The sequence below is a fragment of the Myotis myotis genome, unplaced genomic scaffold (genome assembly GCF_014108235.1).
Source record: "Myotis myotis isolate mMyoMyo1 unplaced genomic scaffold, mMyoMyo1.p scaffold_m19_p_11, whole genome shotgun sequence".
In the NCBI taxonomy this organism is placed as follows: Eukaryota; Metazoa; Chordata; class Mammalia; order Chiroptera; family Vespertilionidae; genus Myotis; species Myotis myotis.
In genome coordinates, this window is record NW_023416315.1 from 18,551,955 (window position 1) to 18,566,094 (window position 14,140).

Genomic DNA, 14,140 nt, shown 5'->3' on the forward strand with positions numbered 1-14,140 from the left:
TTCTGTAAGTTCACTATTGGTGTAAAGAAATGCCATGGATTTCTTAGCATTAATTTTGTATCCTGCTACATTGCCGAATTCATTTATTAAGTCTAATAATTTTTTGATGGAGTCTTTAGGGTTCTGTATGTACAGTATCATGTCATCTGCAAATAAGGACAGTTTTACTTCTTCTTTTCCAATCTGGATGCCTTTTATTTCTTCTTCGTGTCTGATCGCAATGGCTAGTACTTCCAGTACTATGTTGAACAGGAGTGGTGAGAGGGGGCATCCCTGTCTTGTTCCTGTTTTTAGGGGGAATGGTTTTAGTTTTTGCCCATTGATTATGATGTTGGCTGTGGGTTTGTCATATATGGCTTTTATTATGTTGAGGTATGATCCCTCAATTCCTATCTTGCTGAGAGTTTTTATCAAGAAAGGGTGTTGGATTTTGTCAAATGCTTTTTCCGCATCAATTGATATGACTATGTGGTTTTTCTCTCTCAATTTGTTTATGTGATGTATCACATTTATTGATTTGCGGATATTGTACCATCCTTGCATCCCTGGGATAAATCCTACTTGGTCATGGTGTATGATCTTTTTGATGTACTGCTGGATCCGATTTGCTAGGATTTTGTTGAGGATTTTGGCATCTATGTTCATGAGGGATATTGGCCTGTAATTCTCTTTCATTGTATTGTCTTTATCTGGTTTTGGGATTAGGGTGATGTTGGCTTCATAGAATGAGCTGGGAAGTGCTCCTTCCTCTTGGATCTTTTGACATAGTCTGAGGAGGATAGGTTTTAGGTCTTCCTTGAATGTTTGGTAAAACTCCCCTGTGAAGCCATCTGGCCCCGGGCTTTTGTTTGCTGGAAGCTTTTTGATTACTGCTTCGATTTCCTCCATAGTTATTGGCCTATTGAGATTTTTAGATTCTTCCTGGTTAAGTTTTGGAAGGTTGCATTTATCTAGGAATATGTCCATTTCCTCCAGGTTGTCTAGTGTGTTGGAGTAGAGTTGTTCATAGTATTTTCTAACAATCCTTTGTATTTCTATGGGGTCTGTTGTTATTTCTCCTCTTTCATTTCTGATTTTGTTTATTTTGGTCCTCTCTCTTTGTTTCTTGGTGAGCCTGGCTAGAGGTGTATCAATCTTGTTTATCCTTTCAAAGAACCAGCTCTTGGTTTTGTTGATCTTTTGTATTGTTTTTTTGGTCTCTATGTCGTTTATCTCCGCTCTGATCTTTGTTATTTCCTTCCTTCTGCTTACAGTGGGCTTTTTTTGTTGCTCTCTTTCTAATTCTTCGAGTTGTAGAGTTAGGTCATTTATTCTCATTGTTTCTTGTTTCTTGCAGTAGGCTTGTAGAGCTATGAACTTCCCTCTCAAGACTGCTTTTGCTGTGTCCCATAGGTTTTGGATTGTTGTGTTTTCATTGTCATTTGTTGCCATGATGTTTTTTATTTCTTCTTTGATCTCACTGGTGACCCAGTCGTTGTTTAATAGCATGCTATTTAGTCTCCATGTGTTTGATTTTTTTGGATTGTTTTTGTTGTAGTTGATTTCCAGTTTTATGCCTTTGTGATCTGAGAAGATACTTGATATGATTTCAATTTTCTTGAATTTGAAGAGACTTTGTCTGTGACCCAATATATGGTCTATCTTTGAAGATGACAAATGTGCACCCGAGGAGAATGTATATTCTGTGACTTTGGGGTGAAATGTTCTGAAGATGTCAATTAATTCCATCTGATCTAGTGAGTCATTTAGGATTGATATTTCTTTGCTGAGTTTCTGTTTAGAGGATTTGTCCAGTGGAGATAATGGGGTGTTAAGATCCCCTACTATGATTGTATTGCTGTCAATCTCTCCCTTGATCTTCTCCAGAAGATTTCTTACGTATTTGGGTGCTCCTGTATTGGGTGCATATATATTTACCAGAGTTATTTCTTCTTGTTGGACTGCTCCCTTTAGTATTATGAAGTGGCCTTCTTGATCTCTTTTTATGTCCTTCACTTTGAGATCTAATTTGTCAGATATAAGTATTGCTACCCCGGCTTTTTTTTCACTTCCATTGGCCTGAAAAACCTTTTTCCATCCCTTCACCATCAGTCTGTGTGCGTCTTTTTTTGTGAGGTGGGTTTCCTGTAGACAGCAGATATATGGGTCATGTTTTCTTATCCACTCATTTACCCTATGCCTTTTGACTGGGGAATTTAATCCATTTACATTTAAAGTTATTATTGATAGAAACTTGTTAGTCGCCATTTTTGTTCTTTACCGCTGCGTTCCTTCTTTGTTTCCTGTTTTTTCTATTTACAGCAGACCCTGTAGCATTTCTTGCATTGCTGGTTTGGTTGTAATAAACTCCCATAGACCGTTTTTGTCTGTGAAGCTCCTGATTTGACCCTCAATTTTGATTGATAGCCTCGCTGGGTATAGTATTCTTGGATTCAGACCCTTCCTTTGCATGACTTTGTATATTTCATTCCATTCCCTTCTTGCCTGATGTGTTTCTGTTGAGAAATCGGTCGCTAGTCTGATGGGGGATCCTTTGTAGGTAACTTTCTGTCTCTCTCTGGCTGCTTTTAAGATTCTTGCTTTGTCGTTGGTGTTTGCCAATTTAATTATTATGTGCCTTGGTGTCGGTCTTTTCGGGTTCATTTTGTTTGGGACTCTGTGAGCTTCTTGGATTTGTGTGAGTTTTTTCCTCCCTATATCCGGGAAATTTTCTGTTACTATTTTTTCAAACAGGTTTTCTATTCCTTGCTCAGTTTCCTCTCCTTCTGGCACCCCTATTATTCGGATGTTGTTTCGTTTAGCATTGTCCCAGAGTTCTCTTAGGCTCTCCTCCTGCTTTTTAATTTTTTTTTCTAGAAGCTGTTCTGTTTGGGTATTTTTTTCTACCTTGTCTTCTAGCTCGCTGATGCGGTCCTCTGCTTCTTCTAGTCTACTGTTGATGCTTTCTATTGAGTTCTTTATGGCAGTGATGTCGTTTTTCATTTCTTCTTGGTTTCTCTTCATTTCCTCTTGGTTCTTCTTCATTTCCTCTTGGTTCCTACACATATTGTTGAATTGGTCTTCCATTTTTTTCATCCACCTTATGACCATTACTCTGAATTCTTTCTCTGACAGGTTGCTTGCCTCCATTGCCTCCATTTCGTTTACTTCCTTTTCTGATGATGCCTGTTTTTCTCTCATATTTGGGTTGGTTCTTTGTTTCACCATGATTTCTCTTCTCAAGGTGTTTGGTTATGTAGTTCTCTCTCTGCTGCGCTGATTCAAAGGCACAAAATACAACACAACAAGGCACAACGTACAAGGCAACAAACTAAATGCATTCACGATATTAATAACCCCAAATAAAGGTGACCCCCCGAGCGAAGAGAATTAGGGGATATAGAAGAAAAAAGAGAAAAAGATTAAAGAGAAAAATAAAAAACAAAAAGGAGTGCCGAAATGAGATTGGGAAAAGGGAGAGAAGAAAAAAAACAAAAATACAAAAAAAAAAAAAAAGTTAGAGAATGAAATAGAGGTGGGGAAGAGGCTATTTGTATGGGGAGAGCGAGGGATTGGAAATTAGATATATAAGTAGAGTGAAATTTAGACAGTGGTTAGAAAGAAGGAATAGGTAAAATCCAAAGCAGGAATAGGGTAAGAGAAACAGGACAACAAAAGGGGAAAAGTGAGGAAGAGAGTTTTGGCTTAAGGGTAAATGTGAGCTAGAGAGAAATGATGCTAAAGGAACGATGAAAATAGTGTGTATAACACTAATCCCAAAATAAAATAAAGAAAAATTAAAAAAATAATAAAAAATAAAATGACACTTGAAAAAATGGTAAAAGGATAGCAATAATACTGGTTAAAACAATGTAGTAATTAAAAAGGTAAAATCAAGTGATGAAAAAAATAAAAAATAAAAAATAAAATAAAATAGGTTCTTAATGAAATGGTGAAAAAAGAATTTAAAAAATATATATATATATATATATATATATATATATATATATATATATATATATATAAATATTCGGAAGTGAAGGTGCTTCAGATCTTCCACTCTTCTTTTTGGCACGCCTCAGTCCTGCCAGGCATTCAGGGGAGTGTTGAACTTCCCTGCGATACACTGTCCCTCCGTGCGGTAAACCACAGACCTGATTTTAAGGCAGCTTGTATTTGTTTACCAGACTGCCTTTATTTGTGATCGTAGAAGAGACAGTTCGTGGCTCTGCCTCTGGGTGGCAGTGTGTCTGGATTGACCTCCGAGGCTATAAGTCCTCTCTATCAGTAGGGTTTTTTTTTTTCCTCTATGGTATTGGGAACTGATTCAGGAAAGACCACTGCCCAGAGCTGGTTCCTTGCCACTGCCCGCTGTTTCCCAGGCTCCCCAAAAAGAACTTTCCCCTACAGGCTCTGTGAATGACCCCAACTGGGGAATCCCATGCACTGGGTTTAATAATCAAATGCACGGATCTAAGGGGAACTGTAACAAGAGCCTGATAGTTGTGCGAATTCGCAAGCCTCCACCTTCCAGGTCTGCGCACAGTCTCCGCGCGCTCACTCGCCCCTGGCACCAAGCAGCCAGCAGATTGGCAAAGTCCAAGGCTGCTCCCTTACATCCAGTCCAGCTATGGGCTCATTTTTCGCGTTCCCTTCTGCCAGCAGCCCTGTGGGGCCCCTTCCCCACTCGCGGGTCACGCTGGTCCCAACGGCTGCAGACTCTGTGGGGCGCAGATTCCGCCCCGCGCGCGCGCGCGAGCTTGGTCCTCCCTCCAACCCGAACTTCAAACCGCACCTTTAGGGGATGTCCAACCTTTCCGTGAGAAGAAGCAGTGCTCGTCTGAGTTCAGGCAGTGACGCTGCTTGAGATCCCTTGTTTCCAGGGTAGTAGCTGGTCTCTGGATGCCGGCAACAACCACCCAAGATGGCGCAGTCTCCACTGCTTAGCTGGCGCACCACGAGAGGCTTCAGCCGCAGTCTCCAACCGTAGTTTTTTTCCTGGGGGTTCTCGGTCTTTCCTAGCTGCAGACAGTCTCTCAGCTGAAAATCCTCTGCCTATTCGGGCTGCATGTTACCCGTTTCAGCTGCTCACCCTTATCTGCTCCAGGACAAGGCACAGGACACGTCCGTTTATACCGCCGCCATTTTTCCTCCCCTCAGCTCAGCCTTCCTTTACGTAACGTCAGACTGTTAGGAAGTCTGTGCAGTTCTCCACGGGAATGGTCCTTGAACCAAGTTTGGTAAGAGAGGAAGATTGGTTTAAAACAGTTAAACTAGGTCAGTGAAGGCGAACTTTTTGAGCTCGGTGTGTCAGCATTTTGAAAAACCCTAACTTAACTCTGGTGCCGTGTCACATATAGAAATTTTTTCATATTTGCAACCATAGTAAAACAAAGACTTTTATTTTTGGTATTTATTTTATATATTTAAATGCCATTTAACAAAGAAAAATCAAAAAAACGAGTGTCATAGGTTCGCCATCACTGAACTTGGTGCTTGTTAAATGTAGATTCCACACCCCACACTAAGACTTCGCAGAGTCCCCCGCCTGAAAATCAGCATTTTCCCTGAGCACCCCCAGGGGCTCTGAAGAACATTACAATTTGAGAATCAAGGGTAAGCCTTCTGAAAAGGAGGGCCTGAGAGGACATCCACCCAGCTGTCTACTTACTCATCCTCTCATCTAAGTCCTAATGTTCAGAATAAATTGGGCTTCTTGCTATGATCATCTCTTTATTTCCAGGAGTAGCCTTTCTCTTGTTTTATTCATTCTGGAGACTAGGATTAAAAATTGTCACACATGACAAAATGTTTTCCCACCCACTGAGTAGTCAGAGGGCTTTTCTTTAGGACTAATGGTCAGAGAATGGATGTCATGGCAATGCCAATTATAGCCGTCAGGGTGAAGGTTCCGTTCTTGGGTTAAGCTTAAATGGCCCCACCGTCTATGGTCTGGGCCCTCTTGGGGTGTTTATGAGGCCTGGGTTACAGCTTATATTTATGGAATTTACAATATCGTCTGCTGGCAAGGCTATCGCTAGGTGGTGTCACAGGAGTTAATACCGGGTTCTGCTACTGAATAGATACTTCATTTCATCTCTCTGAGGTTCCATCTGTAAATCTGGGGAAAGTAACACCTATTTCTAGAGTTGTGAGGATTTGCAAATGTAGATAAATTACCTTACACAGTGCTTGGTACAAAAAAAAATGTGCTCAATACTTGTAGCAATTTCTTTAGTTATTATAGTGGAGGAGAAATTATTGAAAATGGAGGTGAGGTTACCACTGGTATGAATTGAAACAATCCAGTTTGAGGTACTTTTGGAAAAATTTGGTTTTCCCTGTAAATGATTCAGTTTTTCTGTGCCCTGGCATCCACGAGAGTGACCCTTGATGACCTTGGAATGAACTTGACAGTGGGACGTTTGGAGAGAGACAGGATTGGGATGGATGGGTGATGCTGGGATGCAGTGCGGGCTGAGATGAGAGCCACTCAGGCCAGTGGTGCCTGGTAGCCCAGGTTTTTCTCAGCACCATCTGACACCCTGCCCGGACTCCACGTGGCCTCACGTGGGTCCTTATTGTCAAGCTCACAGCCACACACTTTCTTTACTGAAAGTGAGACTCTGTCATAATGAGAAAGTGAGACTGTTGCTTTACCTATTGGTTAAACACAATTTTGTTTATAAATAGTTGGTTATAAGTCAAAGACACATCAGGCAGTGTTTATATATATTCTGGCATAGATATTTATAGATAAATAAGACTTTGAACTTAAAAAATGGTATATGGGGTGTGTGTGTTCAGCTTAGGTCTTAGTTTTACTTTTTCCAGTAAGGTGACTTACAGATTCGAGGACCAAGTCCCCTGGTCAGTGACTCCAGACGTGGTGACATTTTTCTGACCCATGAAATAAAGGCTTTCTCCTTGGATTCAGCTCAGCAGTTTGGATCAAAGTGACATGTTGTTCTGTATTCTATATCGTGCGTGTTTCTGAACACTTGAAAGTGGGTTGATAGCCTCAACTGTGGACTAAGAGGAAGTCTGCAGATGGCATCAAGGGACTGGGGAGAAGTTCAGAATAGGGAAGCACTGAAGGTTGTTGTCAATGAATTAAAAACTTGAAATTCAGCCGGGGTAGGGAGTGGAAGGGCTTAATGGACAGAGCCTGAGCTTAGGGTGACCATGTGTTTGTGTGTCCCCAGCACTTACTTGTGATGGGGCTTTAGGGAAATGAGGTCACTTCTCAGTTTTCTCATCTGTAAAATGTGAGTAATAAAGCCTATCCCTTAGAGTGGTTTTCCGGATAAATTATGTCTTTATTACTGGTCATGATGCCTAGATATGGTAGGCACTCAATAAATTATAGCTGCTGTTATTAGTTATAAGACTATTTAAAATTTGATCAGTAAATGCTATGTAGGTCTGCCAGGATGGAAAAAGTGTGAGTGTGAAATCCCAGGCCGACTCCCCAGGGAGGAATTGGTGGCTATGGAAGTGGCTGTGGACTAAAGCATCTTTCTCTCTGTCCGGTCCTGTAGGATGTGGACAGGTGGTCCTTTGATGTCTTTTCTCTCAATGAAGCCAGCGGGGACCATGCACTGAAATTCATTTTCTATGAATTACTCACACGCTACGATCTGATCAGCCGTTTCAAGGTCAGTGCCTAATGGAAAAAACAACAAGCACACATTTACCTATCCTTGCATGATTTGGGGGCTGAGGCCAAGATAATCCTTTTAATACAGACCCCAAACTGCTCGGGGTGACTTGGTGACGCATCATCTGGACAGTCGCTGCCACGGACTCCTCCGTAGTGGGAACTTTTCATTATTTCCCTGCCTGGCGGGGCTCCTTGGTCAGGGAGAGGCTGGAGTCGCACATTTTGATCCCAGTCTTCCTGGGAAGTACCACCTGAAGCTTGCACTAGCAGAACTCCCCGTGGCTCTGCTCACTGATCTCATTTCAGCCTGATTTCATGGAAATTCTCCTCCATCAGCGGGGAGACACTGATGGAGACAGAATGCAGGACGGCTGCCTCTGCGGACTTTTTTTTCCCATCACTTGACTCAAATGCAGACAAATACCCTCACTAATCATCTTGACGGGTCATTGGTATTGCCCGGCCATTCATGCTTCCAATGAATTCTTCCGCCTTAAGTAAAGAGCACGAATCGTTTCCAGTGTGCAATCCCTTCAGCCTCTCACTCGCAGAGTCTGGAGGTCGGGCCGGGTTCTCCAGGCAACCTGTGAATTCATCGGCTGACATCTGTCGTATTATGTTTCTCAGATGTCCCTCATCCTAGGGATGAGCTTCTGGAAAATGCAGGCCTTTTTCTCTGCAAAATATTGACTTCTCTGGACAGCACGGTGCCTTAGCACTTTCCAAAGGACTGTGTATTTCTTACATGGCCAGAAATATTTGATGGCAGTGGTCCTTAATTTATTTTGCACCAGAAGCCTGTTTGAAAACCCGGTGAATGCCTGAGACATTGTCAGCAGAGCAAAGCTCCATGAATTTCAGGGGTCACAGACCACTCATGAACAGCCCCGAGAATCTAGGTTTCTTGGGACTTCCTTTTCAAAAATGAAAATTGATCTTTGACATCTGCAAGGCAATGTTTAAATTTTTAAAGCCGAAGCGTGGAAGACTGGGCTCCAGAAAGAACATGTTATGGGCTCTCGCAAAGCATCCCAGTAGGATGGTTCTCATTTTTCCTTCCTGATGTGATGTTTAGTCTCCAGGAACATGTACTCTTTCCTTTTCCTCCAGTCCTGAACTTGATAATTTACCCCAAACCAAGGAATTGATCCCGAAAACGTACACAATAACTGTCATAAGGGTGCCCTTATTTTCTACATTTTGCAGTTGCCCTCCACTTTCTGCCACATAGAAAAAGAAGAGATGTATTTATACATATTTGAGACAGAAAAGCAATTAGGCTAATTGGAAATATTATTCCACATTGCAAGGCACCTATAATAAATTGTCAAGTAACAGACATAAGGGCACAGGTTGTTTCTGTTTCCATATATAACAGACGATGTCTTTTTTTTTTTTTTTTTTTTAACGTGTCCATACATGCAATCACTTTCCCTAAAGGGCACAGTTTTCTGGAGATGGCAGCTTATATTTGCTTTGCAATCATTTAATGACCTAAGATCTCGGTGTACTTTATGATTTGTCATAAATAAACTAGATGCACTGCATAGTACGCACTCATTTATTTCTCGAGAAATAAAAGACCCAAACCTTTGCTTGAGGAATAAATGAACACATACCCTTCTGCCCTACATGTCTTTGAGCTGATCCTGTGTAATGTTTTTTTCCTCACTTAAAGCTACTAACCCACTAGCCCATTAAACTTACTACTCTTTTTCAGATCCCCATTTCAGCACTCGTCTCATTTGTGGAGGCCCTGGAAGTGGGATACAGCAAGCATAAAAATCCTTACCACAATTTAGTGCATGCTGCGGACGTCACACAGACGGTGCACTACCTCCTCTATAAGACAGGCGTCGCTGTGAGTACAGATGGGAACGCTAGGATTACACAAACAGCCAGGTCTCTATGGTTGGTCTCTATGCCCTTTTACTTTGAAATCTTCTTCAGAGATAGATACTCTGTGGGTATGGTTATTCATTAGCCCATAAACCCAGTACACATTTATTATCTTTTCAGCAAGGCCATGTTGAATGACTTGGTCTAATTTCTCACTGAATTAAAAATGGGATACAGTGGGAGGAGTGTGGGTTTTGGAGCTAGATATAGTTGGATAGAAATCCTTGTTTAATTACTTATTAGACTGTGACCTATGATGAATTGCTTGAATCTCTGAGTCAGGATTTCCTCATTTCTAAAATGGTGAAAAATACTCTATCTTATAGAAAAGCTGTGACAGAATAAAGTATCAGAAATATGATGTGAAGATGTACTTTGGACTTATCTATTCAACATATATTTAGTTAGTTCCTACTGTGTATGTACTATGGAGATATAAAGGTGAATTATACACAGATTTTTATTTTGGCCCTCAAGAAAAACTCCCAAGCGTTTATGCTAATGCAAGTTATCATTAACGTAAATGTTACGTCGTAGCAGCCAATGATCGTGACGTACTGCATAATGTTCTTAATTGCGCTTATTTGCCATTGAATTTTTATGATCAATTCAGGCCATATTCAGAATAATTCCTAAATATAGAAACTGCTTTCCACCCACTCTCTCTCCGAAATGCAGCTCAAAACAAACTTCTTTCACTGCAAGCTTACAAAAGCAGTGGGAAGCAATCTGATGAATGGAGAGCGCGTTGCCACTCTAACCTTTCATTACAAACCAAGAGGAGGGAAATGCTTTAAATCATTCCGGTTTTATAAAGTGTGAGGCACATAGGGAACCAAACATCCCATTGACAAAGCGACGCCTGGGCATGCCTCGACATTGACCCATTGTGATCTGTGTAAATCACTCATTACTGCTTAGCTCACATGCCTGGCAGACGCTTGATCCTTTCAGATTTGTTTTGCTCACTTCTAAAGGACAGCCCTTGAACAGAATTGGACTGAAGAGTTTCTGATTGCATAGACAGGAATCAGACCCCAGGCTCCAGTCAGCTTTGGATTTAGGTCAAAAGAGTCCAAACTCCAAAGCAACCCCTTGGCCCCTTTCGTTGCATTTGTCGGCCAAGGTGCCATTAATTTTCTTTTGCTTATTTTTTAAGAGGAGAGAAGCTGTGCATCTTGTTCTTTTGATCATAGATGATGTCATCATATTCGTAAGGGAAAGGTCAAGACTTCTAAATGGCATCCTAGTTAAAGAGTGCCAAGTAATTTTATTAGTCTTTATGGTCAGCAGAATTTTGGCCCCCATGACCTTTGACTTCTTATGAGTTGTCACACTTGTTAGTATGTTTCATTAGATGGCAAAGCGGACTTTGGAGGTACAATGAAGGTTATTAATCCTTAAAAGGCAACAGGGGTGGCAGAAGAGTGTGCTAGCTGGAAGAGGGAGAGAGCCAATGGAAAGCGTGAGAAGGAACTGAATTGCCAATGTCTTGAATGTCCCTGGAGGCAGACTTTCCCACAGAGCTTCAGAAAGGAATGCAGGCTCCCTAACACCTTCATTTCAGCCACGTGGGCTCTCGACCAGAACATCCAGCCAGCCGCACTCTGCCGACGTCTCACCTATTTTGACAATTTTTTAGTGACTACCTATCCCATTGAGCTTAGGTTCTATGGGTATAACTCTATTTTTGAGTTCATGTTTTATTGGCTTGTGTCACATTTAATTACATAATTATTATAACAGTGCAATTGGTCAAAACAGCGTTTGGAATAAGCCACACTGAAACTTATAAGCATCAATTGCATCAGTAACAAAAGTGAGCAGAGGGTACCGAAGGCAGCTCGCAGTGGTGGGTATTCGGTCATGTGGACATTGGTCGGTACGGTTTACAGAAAGGGTGGGAAACATCAATGAACCCATAGAGGCTCTGAGATGGCAGTCACTAAGGGAGCTTCAAATGCTTCTCGAACTCTGCCGTGCATCAGAGCTATCTGGGTGGCTTGTGAAACACAGGTGATGCTAGCTCTGCTGGTCCGGGGAACACACTTTGAAGACCACTGAACTACAGCCAGTTTTGGCGGAGTGGATGGGACAAGTCTCTTCAGACTTCAGCACGCAGAAAGTGGGAGGCCAGGCGTTACCTTTCCATCTGTCTCTCTACCTGTCCACCTTCGAGTGGGCAGACATTAGGTGTTCTGTTACACTTACAGCTTGGTATCCTATTGAAATTTTTAATTTTTTTCTGCATCTACTTTGGAACTTTGGAATTTGAGAGAGGATGTGATGAGGGCTTTCCATGTCTGCATGTTCATTGTTTTCTGCCTCCTGCACACCCCCCTCCTGGGGATCAAGTCCACAACCTGGACATGTGCCCTGACTTGAAATAGAACTGCTGACCTTTTGGTGCATGGGATGACACTCAACCAACTGAGCCACACCGGCCAGGGCAGGCATGCTGTTTTCAAATCACATGTCCCCTCATCTCTTTACAGAAAAAAACACACCGTTTTTGTCTTTCCAAAAACATGTGTCTGGCAAGAGCTGACCAGCTGCAGGGTGGAAAGACAGTAGTGTGGGTGTATTGTCAGTAAGCTGAAGTCAGAGGCACATTATCTGATTGCTCTGTAATCTCCCTTTCAGAACTGGCTGACGGAGCTGGAGATTTTTGCTATCATCTTCTCAGCTGCCATCCATGACTACGAGCACACGGGAACCACCAACAACTTCCACATCCAGACCCGGTGAGGACGTTGAAATGTGTGGAGGAGAGGCAAGAGGGGCCAGGGAGAGGGTTTTTAAGCCAGCAAAGAGTCAGTCACCTTTCTTTTGTATGGTTGCTCTCTTTTGAGTTTCTGGAAAAATGAATTAAAAAAAATTTTAAATATATTTTTATTGATTTCAGAGAGGAAAAGGGAGAGAGAGAGATGGAAACAATAATGAGAGAATCATTGATTGGCTGCTTCCCGCACCCCCCGTATTGGGGATTGAGCCTGCAACCTAGGAATGTGCCCTGATGGGGAATCGAACCATGACCTCCTGGTTCATAGGTCGATGCTAACCACTGAGCAACACCCACCGGCTGGGCTGGAAAAATGAATTTTAATCAAGAGACCAGCTGGGTGAGTTTAGATCAAGACTTAGAGTGTAAAGTCATCTGCTCCTAATTCTCATATTTTATTCACATCTAATATGCATCTCCTTTTCCTCTCTTCTAATGCTAGCTCCTTGGTACCTATTTTTAATAGGAGCTGGAGCAATGTACAGAAAGGCACAGATGCCATGTAGACTAAATCAGTGGGGACGGGCAAGGACTAGAGTGTCTTTGTTGACGTGAACAATAACTGAGCCTTCTCACCCTCTGACCTCTGGGATTCTGGTGGTGCTCATCCCAGTCTCCCTAATTCTATCTCTGCTCTGTTCAGCGGCATAGGCTTGGGGAGTTAGGACCACCAAGTTGCCATGGTGAATGTCTCATGCAGGCCTTTCACCATGGGCAACTTCTGCACCCTCCCTAGCAAAATTCTGCGGGGCTATTAAATACGGTCCAAGTGCCCGACACTGAACCTGTAGACTGACACAGACATCACTAATCAATTTGGGTATTTTTTTCTTACTAGCTATAGACTTATCCTTCATAGTCCTCTCAGTACAGAATCCCAGGCAGCTGTACCATCAATTGTCATTTGCATTTAGAATGAAACCTTATCTGCCCTCTCCTGGACTCAGGACTTACCTTCTCTTAAGACAAAGATTCAGAACTAGAGAGAATCTGGCAGTAGGGTTAACTGGGCCTTGACATACGAATCAAAAGAAGCGACGCCCTAACTGATTTGGCTCAGTGGATAGAGCGTTGGCCCTTGGACTGAAGGGTCCTGGGTTCAGTTTCAGTCAAGGGCACATATCTTGTTTGCAGGCTCTATCCCTGGCCTAGTTTGGGGCTTATGTGGGAGGCAACCAATCGATGTGTCTCTCTCAGATCGATGTTTCTCTCTCTCTGTCTCTTCCCTCCCCACTCTCTCTAAAAAAAACAAAAATCAATGGAAAAATATCCTCGAGTGAGGATTAACAACAACAAAAAAGAAGCTAGAATTTGGGGAAAGGTGACAAAGCAAAGAGAAAGAAGATGGGGGAGGGGCGAGTTTAACACCAATAAATACCTGCTGATTTCACTGAACGAGCAGGTGCACAGTTCAGATAGGTTTGTGTCCATAAATCCATCCACATGTATTTAATGAACCCGGCACTTAATTGTGGGCCACACAAAGGACGGCAGTATCCTCCGATCTGTGTTCAATAGAACGGAAGCAGACAAAAGGACTTAAGCCGTTCGCTTCATTTTCTGCCTCCTCCCTCCTCACGTAGAGCAGTCTCAGCTGCTGGGAAACAGTCTTTATGGCCCTGTTGCAAAGTCTTTAAACACAGGGAATTCCACAGAGCGGTTTAGTGGAAGCTTTGCTCTGAAGACAGAGAGTAGCACCTGCCAAAGGGAGAGAGGTGGATGAAAGAACCGTACCTGGATCATGGCTGGAGGCCAGCGTCAAAACCGGTCACAACGCAGAGAGAGATTAATTTCAGGAGTTGGAAAATAGCTTAATG

The 14,140-nt window shown here is 42.4% G+C and overlaps 1 protein-coding gene across 7 annotated transcripts in view; it reads left to right on the top strand.

The window, feature by feature from the left end:
* Positions 1–14,140, top strand: part of PDE1C (phosphodiesterase 1C) — a 321,836-nt gene that overhangs the window by 229,389 nt on the left and 78,307 nt on the right. For all 7 annotated transcript variants that reach the window (XM_036327686.1, XM_036327684.1, XM_036327687.1 and 4 more), the window contains 3 exons: positions 7,521–7,637; positions 9,363–9,503; positions 12,185–12,285. In XM_036327686.1, the coding sequence (XP_036183579.1) occupies positions 7,521–7,637; positions 9,363–9,503; positions 12,185–12,285 (359 nt within the window). The remainder of the gene's footprint in view (positions 1–7,520; positions 7,638–9,362; positions 9,504–12,184; positions 12,286–14,140) is intronic.